General features: G+C 40.3%; 1 protein-coding gene across 4 annotated transcripts in view; it reads right to left on the bottom strand.

Annotated features, from left to right (window-relative positions):
- Nucleotides 1-12672, bottom strand: part of PROX1 (prospero homeobox 1) — a 66236-nt gene that overhangs the window by 33284 nt on the left and 20280 nt on the right. For 2 of the 4 annotated variants that reach the window (XM_075267119.1, XM_075267121.1), the window contains exon 3: nucleotides 7428-7546. In XM_075267119.1, the coding sequence (XP_075123220.1) occupies nucleotides 7428-7546 (119 nt within the window). The remainder of the gene's footprint in view (nucleotides 1-7427; nucleotides 7547-12672) is intronic. The other 2 variants (XM_075267122.1, XM_075267120.1) reach the window with 2 other exon arrangements.

Here is a 12672-nt window from a genome sequence, read left to right as displayed (position 1 = left end):
TATACTCGAGTGTATACGGTACATCAGAAGACCACGTGTATATTTAGTGCTGTTCCATTTTTTTTTTTTAATTTGTGTTTCTGCCTATTTTTACTGCAGTTTAAACCACCATATGTGACTATACCCATAAGACTCCGACCTCTTACATATATAGGAGGAGGATGTGGTGTGTCGTTCTCCCACCTGCCCCATCTCCGCTCAGGCCCTGTTAAATCATTACGTACATAATAATCACTCACAGCAAGTGCCTTTTTTTCCTACTGGTCTTGACAGCGGTGAAAAGGCGACATTTGTCTTCCTTTCTAAATCTTTTCTAAACCGTCCTGACCCTTGAGGTGATAACACCTGCAGAGCCTAGAGCCAGGATCAGAGGAGGGTAAGAGCGATGTGCCCTAAAGACCTGCACAATTAATGAAACACGAGGGTGAAATCAATTCTGTTATCTGGGCTCTGACACCGCCGCTCACAAAGGCTTCTCTCTCAGACGGGAAACAGCACAAGGCATAAAACCACTTTGGCACGACAAACCTGCTCCAAATGGTCTCACTGGTGACACTGTGCGAGTCAGGCCGGGAGATGTCTGGGGCAAATTCGTTTTAAGTGTCTTATCTTCCAGGTGGAACCACTTGAAAAGAGAAAACTGTAATTTGGGCTCTGAAGCTTGGCAACGTAATGTCATTCTACAATCTTTCCCTTGGATTATACACTTCAGTGTACAGGACAATCATGCAGAGCAAAGATGCCTTCTATGTATAGCCAATCTGCTCGCTACATTTCTTGTGTCTGAATTGTGCACAAGGCATTACCCACAGCAGCTCTACTGAAATGTGGATATGGATGAGCAGCAATTAAAGGAATTGTATTTTACCTCATACACAGCGCCACTCTCATCCATAGGTTATGCCTGGTACTGCATCTTATCTCTGGTCATACGAATGCTAAAACCTAGATACAGCCCATGGAAGGGAATTTAAAAAAGCAGGTAAAGCAGACATGGCTTCTCTAACCTTAACTAACCCTTTTAACATATTCTCATGGATAACATTTTCTCTTTGGAAAACCTCTTGACTCGTCCACAGCTTCACAAATGGAACGGGGCAAACAGGATATAGTGGATTTACTTTTAAGCAGGGGCGGGGTTTTGGCATGGCTTTATTCATGGGAGGGGCCTATGGACCTTGATTGTTTGCACCTAACCCAGTACTCCACCACTAGTACTGAATATAGTCTCACTGTTACGTCAGTATTTAACCAGTAAAGAAGAGACAGTCGTGATACTGTGAGATACTCTCAGATACTGAAATACATTTTAAGGGCTTTTCCAATGATTATAACCAGATTTAAATTTGAAGACAATTAAAATTTTAATTTTTTTCCAGAAATAAATACATTTTTATAGATTTTCTCTGACCATCTTATTGGTGTCATCTTTTGTCTCGATCATTTGCCAATGGATATGATTGTGAATGCAGAAACGTTCTATGGTCAGAGACTTGTCAGAAAATCAGCCATGATGAAAACCCCTTTAGGCTTAAGGCCCCACGGGCATCGCGGTTCTTCCTGCAGCGCTTTGAACAGAAAGTTTGCAGAGTTTTCCTCCGTGGACTTTCTGTTACCATTATATCTATGGGGAAGCTGCCAGCGTTTCTTTAGATATAATTGACATGCTGCGATTTTCAAAACCGTGATGGATATAAATCGTAGTGTGTACGTGCTGTGATTTTTTTCTGTAAAGTGGGCATGGGCATGGGATTCACACTTTGCAAGTACTGTAAAACGCTGCAATTCCAGCCCATGAGGCCGCGTCCTTAGGCCACTTTACATTATCTGCAAAGTGAATGGGATTCTTGCTAATCCTATCCACAAATTGCAGAAAAAAAATCTGCACTGGAAAAGCTGCAATTTCAAAAATGTACACATTTTTTCAATCGAAGTATATCAACTCCGGTTATATCCGCATCTCCCCAGTGCGCCACACGTGCCTTTAATTCACAGCCGGCTCTTCGGCCGCAGTTGTCTGCGACCAACCTTAGCCTCGCACAGGTACTGTACCTTAGTTTAGGTGCATGACTTGTAGGATGGAATATCTTTGACAACATGATGTCACATGGCTCCACACTATGATCGACCATGAGCACAAGGCCTCACTTTTTTGGTTTTTGTCATTACCAATGTATTCACAAAAATAGTCACTGAATATTGACTACGTTAAAATAATAAGCACACAAATCATGGAGGGCTTCTCCTGCCCCTCACAAGAACCTCCAGTGATTAAGGGCACGTGCAAGAAGAGTGCTAATATAAAATTAGTGGTCGCAGCTGACACGGAGGACAGGTGGCCATGTCCCTATCAAGTCTGCTAAGCTGTAGACAAACTTAATAAAGCTCTTAGAGCAGACATCTGCTTTAAGTTAAAAGTGCCTTATATAATTTTATCATAGCATCGCTGTGTACGTTCTGAGGAGCGGCCTGATAAACTAATGAGGCCTCATAATAACATCCGGCTACAGGATCTGATAGAAAGGAAATCTCTTACCTATAATATCACTGCCTATACTTCATAATACAAGAGCAGATTGTACTATGTGGGGGCCACTGCTCAGCAGATTGTACTGTGTGGGGGCCACTGCTCAGCAGATTGTACTGTGTGGGGCCACTGTGGAGCAGATTGTACTGTGTGGGGCCACTGTGGAGCAGATTGTACTGTGTGGGGGCCACTGTGGAGCAGATTGTACTGTGTGGGGGCCACTGTGGAGCAGATTGTACTGTGTGTGGGCCACTGTGGAGCAGATTGTACTGTGTGGGGGCCACTGTGGAGCAGATTGTACTGTGAGGGGGCCACTGTGGAGCAGATTGTACTGTGTGGGGGCCACTGTGCAGTAGATTGTACTGTGAGGGGGCCACTGCTCAGCAGATTGTACTGTGAGGGGGCCACTGTGGAGCAGTTTGGACTGTGTGGGGGTCACAGTGGAGCAGAAAGCTCTATAAAGCCCCATTCACATGACCGTATTTTGCAGGCCTGTAATTAATTGTCTGCAATTGTGGATCTGCACATTAAGCTTAAATTGGCATAATGACACTTGGTGATGAATTAGTGGGTTTTGGGTTGCAGTTTGGGCACACGGTCTGTAATAGGTTCGCCATCACTGCTATAGAGGGTATAGAAGTAGCAATTGCTACCAGACCCAGTAGCCTCAGAGTCCTTTCTATAACATAGGAAGACATCATTATACAGTAGATAGCACATGGTAAGTGGGGCCCCATTGCATATTTTGTGTTGGGGTGCATCTGGATTGAAGGGAATAGCTGATTACTGCCATCTGTACAGCAAAAAAAGTATACTGACATATACTGCCCTAATGGAGGTCAAAAGGATAAAGGAGGGCCTACAGGTTTTATATATATCCCATGAACATTTCTGTCCTAGACGGAGCGTGTGGACACATATTCACACCAACTTTCGGTCTTGGACCTGATTTGGCGCCTATTCCACTAGTTCAATAATCTCTGGACCGGATTGTAAACCATCTTGGTGTTTCCCCAAAGTTCTAAACATGAAATCAAGTTGACGTGAAGAATTTCTTCCTTGTGTTAAGGTTTTCTGAAAAAGTAAATAGGCGGGTGTAACATTGTGTAGATGGAGGCAGCTGGGAGTCATCGCCTCATTTGAATAATGTGCCCTGAATCTGTCACTTTGTTCATCTTCCTTATGTCTCTGCGTAGACGACATCAACAACAAATTAAGTTGTAAATAAGAGACAATCAACACTTTTGTTTTTTCCGCAGCAAGTGCAGGGAGAATGTCAATGTAGTGTTTTCTTTAGAAAGGAAGAGTGACATGCAGCAGTTTGCTTATGTAAGCAGAAGTATGGGAAAGCAGCGCAGACGAGACAATTAGATGAACGTTCCCGCTGTAATCTGTGCGGCCGCCCTCAGATTTTATCACATGATTATCACTTAGGAGGGTAACAATGTCTTTTTTGATACGAGGAAGATGGAACCGCGCACTCGGCTCGTAAGCATATGCTGTAACAATGTATAAGACGGATGGGAAAGAGGCAACTAGCGGAAAACATAAATGACTTCTTTTTAATTAACAGCTCTTAACAGCACTAAGAGACGTTTCAATAGGAGGCAAAAGGTTTCTCTAGGCAGTATAAAAAAATAAATAAATGAAATAAAATAATAGTGAAAAAAAATTATAAAATTTTTGTATTCATAAGTAGATATGAAATACATTTGAAGATTAGAAGAGATCAATTCATTCAATAAAGAGATTTTTCTATTTTTCTTTATACAGCTAAGTTTATTTCTAATCTTTTCTGTTGAGCGACTCAAATAAAAGTAATAAAAAAAACTCAGAAAAAAACTAAATATATAGCCTGTGTTCTGATAGATAAGATGTGTATACTTAGAAGCCATGCTAGAGGTGACTTATTGTAGATATTAAAACTTTTGATGCGCTATTGTAATCCTATAAATCTTTGTCAGGTTAAAAGTCCTGAAAAGTTTTAAAGAGCTGTTGTAGGCCGAGGCGCCATGTTGTAGAAACAGCACAAGCAAAGGGATTGAGATTTTGTTTAGTCTCATCCATATATTATGGAAAAGCTGTGTAATTTGGAGAATTTCTAGCATACAAAAATGAATTAAGTGTCCCCCTGGTGCAGCTGGTGTTGGGTTCAGGGCAAACTCAGTCTTCTTCCTAGGTGACAATATAGTTCCTTCTTACAAAAGAAATCTTCGTAGCTATACCGCCATGTACTGCACAGTCTCTGCAGATCACTATGCAGACACCTGACTGTGGGGACTGACTGAGCATGTGCGTCCACCAATGCTTAGCTTGTTAGGTGGACATAGACATTACTATACACTCTGAACTCCAGGTGGCGCCGTATTATGTAGTGAACTGGCCATAATTCTTCACAGGATCATTTTCTTTCACAGCATGTAAAGTTCAAACAATTCCTCAGTTCTTAATTTTTCACAATACTTTACAATGGTGCAACGACTTTAGGAAGAGAAATCACTCATTGTACTGAAAGGAAGAAGCTGCTCAGGTGACCATCGGCCTCACCATTGTGTAACTGATCCGCTCTATGCTCCCATTGGATTGGTTAGAAGCGTTCTACCCTCTATTTCTTATATTATATATGCGCTTCTATAAAAAGCACCACTCTTGCCCAAGGTTGTATCTGGTATTGCAGCTAAGACTGTGCATATAATCAAATTCATTCACCTAATTCAACACTCGATTTTCATCAGAATCATAAAATCATGAGTTTGGAGTTTGATATATTCCAGTTTCTTCATTATAGTCAGTATTTGGGTGCCAAATACATCTAACTCCTCCTCACTGTGCCAGTTAACAGAAATTTAGAAATTTTTCAGTTTCTTTAGGCAAAAACAAGAAAATCGAGATTAAAATCAAAAATTGCCCAAAAGTTTAAACAAAACTGAGATTTTATTTTTAGTCCAGCCTTTATTTCAGATTAACCCACCCAAATGAGTCTGAGCTGAAATATCCAATACAACCTGTGGACAAGAGTGGTGGTAAAAAAAAAACACCCAGCAGGCTCCTTGTTTTACATGATTTTTTAAAGTTGGATAAATCCCAAGACCCAAGATGTCAATACATGTCACATCAATCCTTTTGGTTTGTATTCCTTTGAACACTAGGGACATTTCTTACTGCTGGGCTACAACTAAGATCAAACTGGTTTCAGAATTGTATCTAACTGGCTATTAGCCTCAATGGCATGCAAAATGTAACTTCAAGGGAGTCTAGCACCAGATCCCAACATAGCAACCAAGATAGATATATTTGGGTGCCCTGTATCAAGTAGTGATTTCCCCTGGTCAATTGCTGCCTCCTTTGCTGAAATATCGCTGTTTTTGCCAATATTAAACATGAGCTCTTTGGAGCAACAAGGGCAATATGCCTATTTAAAAAAAACAGTGATTAAGACAGCAATTCACAAGGGGAGACACTGTGTGATTCAGGTGACACTAACCTATCTATCTGCAGGGCTGGGGTGATATGCTGGGTCTGGTGACAGTAACCTATCTATCTGCAGGGCTGGGGTGATATGCTGGGTCTGGTGACAGTAACCTATCTATCTGCAGGGCTGGGGTGATATGCTGGGTCTGGTGACAGTAACCTATCTATCTGCAGGGCTGGGGTGATATGCTGGGTCTGGTGACAGTAACCTATCTATCTGCAGGGCTGGGGTGATATGCTGGTTCTGGTGACACTAACCTATCTATCTGCAGGGCTGGGGTGATATGCTGGGTCTGGTGACACTAACCTATCTATCTGCAGGGCTGGGGTGATATGCTGGGTCTGGTGACAGTAACCTATCTATCTGCAGGGCTGGGGTGATATGCTGGGTCTGGTGACAGTAACTTATCTATCTGCAGGGCTGGGGTGATATGCTGGGGTCTGGTGACACTAACCTATCTATCTGCAGGACTGGGGTGATATGCTGGTTCTGGTGACAGTAACCTATCTATCTGCAGGACTGGGCTGATATGCTGGTTCTGGTGACACTAACCTATCTATCTGCAGGGCTGGGGTGATATACTGGTTCTGGTGACACTAACCTATCTATCTGCAGGGCTGGGGTGATATACTGGTTCTGGTGACAGTAACCTATCTATCTGCAGGGCTGGGGTGATATGCTGGGTCTGGTGACAGTAACCTATCTATCTACAGGGCTGGGGTGATATGCTGATTCTGGTGACAGTAACCTATCTATCTGCAGGGCTGGGGTGATATGCTGGTTCTGCTGACAGTAACCTATCTATCTGCAGGGCTGGGGTGATATGCGGGGTCTGGTGACGTTAACCTATCTATCTGCAGGGCTGGGGTGATATGCTGGATCTAGTAACACACTCCCTTTAAGTGCACAATATATATTTAATATTATTGCTAACATATCCACATCTGTAAGAATGTATCATGCCAAATTTCCAGCAGCAGTCAAGTACTTGATGAACTTACCTACATGTAATACATATCAGATCAGATAGTAGCGTCACATATAATATGATAAATGAGCCCCCTCGGGATAGCACAGGATTAATATAGAGATGCAGGACTGTTTTATAAATCTGGGTCAAAATGTTAACCAATTGTGGATTTGGCCTGTAAGCTTTGAAAAGCCTTCAGTGATTGCAAATGGGTTTAGTATAAAATCATATTGGCACAAACCAGAATTCAGTGTTAAAACAGTATTAAAAGATAATAACTTCTTGCCCTATATTCCGGAGGCAGTAACCAAATCTCTCCAATTACAATATATTTTATTATTTCATAACTTATATAAAGACCCCTCCTCCATACAATACATCTGCCCTTCAACATGCCCCCAGCAGAGAGAGACATTGCACAATAATGGTAAATATATATATATATAGTGAGGACTTACCTTCACATCTGAGAAGTAGGTTTTCAGCATGTTGGAGCTTGGATAACGCGTGTAAAAAAACATGAGTTTGGCTTTTTTCAAGTGATTTGGAGACAGGCCTTCCTGCATGTAGAATTGTGCTAGTCAAGGAAAACACTATACAGTAAAAGCATAAAACACACAATAAAGACAGACAAGCAGTATAATGCAGGGTGTACACAGGCGCATGGCTAGAGGCGATTATATTATGTAGCTTGTCTGTATCAAAGATAAAAGCTATCATTTTATCATGTACTATACATGTCCTTAAAGAGAAAAAAAATATCTTTGTGATATGTTATATCTATTGAAGTGTCGCAGTGCCTTCAATCTATCTCTTCTATCTAAGGCCTCATACACACGACCCATCTCAGTTTTTTAGCAGAATGAACTTAGATGACGAATGAGTTTCTTGTGTCTCCCATTGATTGCCATTGGAGGGTTCTGATTATCTTTCAATCTATCTATCTATCTATCTATCTATCTAATATCAATTTATCTAGCTATCAATTAATGTATCAATTTATTACTTATCTATCACATACAGTATCTTTCTATATCAGATTATCTATATTTCTATTTCATATCTAGCTCTTCTAGCCATTTCATATCTATCTCACTCATATCTATCTATTATCTATCTCCTATCTATCTATCTCTCTCCTATCTATCATCTATCTCATATCTATGTAATATCTATCTATCTCCTATCTAACTATCTATCTCCTATCTATCTATCTATCTATCTATCTATCTATCTATCTATCTATCTATCCATCCATATGTATAGAAAAAGGCCACCTGCCTAATAGTTTGAAAACCCTACAATCTATATAATTGCCACATAAAAGGAACCATGACAGTTCCCGGAGGACAGAGGGCTAACCATAACACTTTAGGCCTACTAATTTTCCTCTAGCACTTCTTGGCATTATTTTAAGCGCTGTAAGCCTGTCTGCTTAGGACACATCTGTGCCGCAGGCTGGGCCTGCCATTTCCTCTGCAAATTAATGGCTTTATAATTTATCAGAAATGAAGATGCATGTGGAGAAAATCAATGTGGTCCCCCCCCCAAGGTCAATTAAGTCTTCTTCCCCACCGTGCTCCCTGGTTTCTTTTAAGGACTTAAAAGAAGATGCATTGAAAGTGAACTTATAGAGTAACTTTATTCATTGCTCTGAGACTTGTATCCCACATGTGGTTACACAATATTATTCCCTCCACGCTATATCTAGCAACATCTTCTGTAAGTGTCTTGAAGATTTAGTATAATAACTAGAGGTGCAGAGGTGAGATTGTCATCTGGTGTTAGTGGTGGTTTTCCATGATTGTAATGAACTTACTACATTCACATTTGGGTATCTATGTATCTCCTATCTATTATCTATCTATCTACGGTATCTATCTATCTATCTATCTATCTATCTATCTATCTATCTATCTATCTATCTATGTGTCTGTCTGCCTATCTATGTATCACTAGACTATTACAACTACAACATCACATGAATAATATAAATACACAGCTCCAGAAATAAACTTTAAGCAGTTTTGCCTCAGAGGTTTAATCATTACAAAGGGAGGTAATTTCGCTGACATACTTCTTGTGCCAAGAGAAGAATTGAGAGAACCTTCAGTTACCTCCATTAGACTGATAGAGAAGTCTAAAAGTGCATTATACTCTCCACTGCCATCTGTCAAAATGCATAAATGAAATAACTGCAGCAAGCTGTCACCTACTGCTCGGAGATAAGACTTTCAGGAAAGTCAAAACTTCTGGATGAATTACATCTTGGTGTTTGCATGCTTAATGTGAGGTGAAACCAGATGAGAAAACTATGGCGTTAGTATCTAAGACACCAGAGAACGTTTTATCTGAATCTTACATTATCCAGCACTATTCACATGTGTTTTATATAAATCTGTTATATGCTATTATATGGTGGCAGTAAGTGAGGAAAAGGTAATGTCTAGTGTGTGTGGTGGACATAATAACCTCAACTATAGTACTAAATGGTACCGATTCATCTATCTAATATCTATCTCCTATCTATCTATCTATCTATCTATCTATCTATCTATCTATCTATCTATCTAATATCTATCTATCTATCTATCTATCTATCTCTCTATCTATCTCTCTTCTATCTATCTATCTATCTATCTATCTATCTCCTATCTATCTATCTATCTATCTATCTATCTATCTAATATCTATCTCCTATCTATCTATCTCTCTATCTATCTCTCTCCTATCTATCTATCTATCTATCTATCTATCTATCTATCTATCTCATATCTATCTATCTACCTACCCATCCATATGTCTATCAGTATCTATCAATAACTCTATCTATCTATTTACCTATCCATCCATATGTCTATCAGTATCTATCTATCAATCACGCTATCTATCTATCTATCTATCTATCTATCTATCTATCTATCTATCGTATTCATCCGTCTCAGAAATATCTATTTATCTATAGAATATATTCTTTTTTTGATATATTAGCATCCATTACCAGATTCTCACGCACCTTGCAGAAATAAAGATTAAGTAAATAATTGTCTAAAAACAATTTACGGTAAATACAATTTTCTTACAGATATTTCTTTAAATACAGAATTAAGAAAGAGATAATTGTCTATAAAATCAGCAATAAACCCTAGACCTTTATCAAAGCAGAAACCTGAACATATAGGCTCAAAACATAAATGCTGAGCAAATAATATATTAAACGTCCCCAACATTTTCTATAGCTGGGTGAAGGATAAAATGCAGATTTTTTTTTTGCTGTTTCTGCCTGTTATATGTAATGTTATCTTTTTCTTATTTGCAGGCGCTTCCTTTGGAGAACTTCTGGTGTTTTCCTAAAGACATGCCAATAAAATCTCGCAGAACGCCTTCTTACGGAGCAAGACGCTGTTTAGTAAATATTGTATAAGTGACCAATTGGTGAGCTTCCCTTTTAAGTGACTGCACTGAAAACCCAACTGTTCTTCCAAGAAAGCCCTGGCTGTTTCCAGGATACTTACACACGCACAATGACTCATGATGGAATAGATTCAGTAAACATACAGCTGTACCCAACAGGAGCTAAGCCCCATTCAAGGCCAGGAAAATGAGCACAAATAAATATTAAGGAGTTGGTGGGTGGGGGTGGGGGGAGAGGTAAGTGCACTAGATGTTCAAACAATCTCCAGCCCAGAAGTTCACGCAGCATTGCTTCGATTCTCGTAGCCTTAGCTTTGTGAAGACAGATGATATTCAATTCTATGTGCAATGCAAAATAGACAATAACTGCTGAAACTTGAGCCAGCTGCCAGGTGTAAAAAAAAAAAAAAAAAAAAAAAAGCAAAAGATGATAAATCCATAAATTAATGAAAGACATCTGCTCAGGAACATAAAAGATCAGAGAGACGGTGTACTGCAGCTGAACCTAAAGCAGTGTTCAAACAACCCCAGTCTTGTGTTGTGTGTTTACAAAGTACAATATAGCCTTAACTAAACAACAGCAACACAAAGGTGCATGGAAGACGCTGGGCGTGTGCGGCCACCGAGGACGAGGCGGCCGGGGGAAGGGACACATGCCTGGCCTTTATCGGCTGGAGGAAGTGATGCCTGACTGTAAATATTATATGCTATTATTATCTTATACCCTCCTGTGTGCCAAGACTGTGCTGACCACACGTGTGGAGATGTCGGACCGCCGGGTCACAAATCAATGGATACTGGTGTGATAAGGATGAAACTAATATTAGTGTCTATGTGTGATATCTAGATGAAACAACAACAGAAGGCATCTAGTTGTACGGATCAGAACAATAGACTGAATGGCATTTTCCACAATTGTAATATTGATGGCCTATCCTTATTTTGTTTTCTTTTATGTAGATTTTGAGCCCCATATAGGGATCACAATGTACATTTTTTTGTTTCCTATCAGTCTGTCTTTGTAGAATGGGAGGAAATCCACACAAACACGGGGAGAACATACAAACTCCTTGCAGATGTTGTTCCTGGTGGGATTCAAACCCAGGACTCCAGCACTGCAAGGCTGTTGCCCCTAATGGCCTATCCTTAGGCCGTATTCATACGGTACTGTAGCGATCAGGTCGTTCAGCAGCTAACTACAGCCGTGTACAGTCTGGGATATATGGTTGCGTGTGGACTGTGTTTCCTAGATGAGTCATGTGACCGCAGCATAGGTCATCATATTGTGGGGGTTTGACACCCAGGACCCCGCTGATCTCCCCACTTACCGCTTGGTAATGTTCAGCCACGTTCACTTAAATGGGTCTAAGAGGCCACGTGAGGAGTTGACATGGCCTGGAAAGTGGAAGATGGGAGTCACTACTTCTAGCAGCTGCTCTGTGCTGCTCCCATGTATTGGTCAGGATAGATTATCCATACTCAAGTTCTAGAAAACCCTTTTCATATTGGAATTTAATATAGATAGGCTGTAGTCATGAATAGCAGATCAGGGGGGTCTTCATTGTTTACTAGGCACAGGGTCAAACATATAGAAGCAGCTGTGCTTGTTACTGTAGCTCTGCCCCATTCAAGTGAATAGGACAGAACTAGGTGTAGTACCAGGAATGGCCACTACAGAATGTTTGGAGCTGTGCCTGGTAATAAACAGGATGACTTGCCCGCCGGCGCGTCACAACATCTTCAGCCAATTGGTTGGGCTGATAGTAGTTGGACCCTACCAATTTGATATTGATGGAGTATCCTGGAAAACCCCTTTAATGTCTATTCAATTGCCCAGTTTACAGCTAGACACATGTAACTATATACCTAGAGTCTGACAATGACTGCCATTAAAAATAAACCATGCATATCGAGTAATATATACATTTTTGCATAGAATTATACATAGTCTACTATATATGTCTAGGTTATAATAGCCTACGGGTACATTACTGTGGTGTATCTAAGCGTTTGCCATCAGTGTTGGACTGAGGTTCCTTGGGCACAACAAATAACATAATTAAGAGGTCCACCCTCCAACAACCCTAGCAAATACACCATAGCACTCTTCAAGTCTCAGGTCCCGGTTCGGTTTTTATAGATCCCTCATAGACTTAAATCTACTAAAGGATCTGTGAAAATGTCTAGAAATAGGAAATGCCAAAACGCACTGTCCAAAAATCGGTCATGTGAGTAACCCCATTCACATGTATTGATTTTCAAGCAGCCATTAAAAAAAAAAGAAAAAAA

This window comes from Leptodactylus fuscus, chromosome 3 (genome assembly GCF_031893055.1).
Source record: "Leptodactylus fuscus isolate aLepFus1 chromosome 3, aLepFus1.hap2, whole genome shotgun sequence".
In the NCBI taxonomy this organism is placed as follows: Eukaryota; Metazoa; Chordata; class Amphibia; order Anura; family Leptodactylidae; genus Leptodactylus; species Leptodactylus fuscus.
Note: the sequence above shows the minus strand (reverse complement) of the source record. Positions and strands in the feature narration are given on the sequence as shown.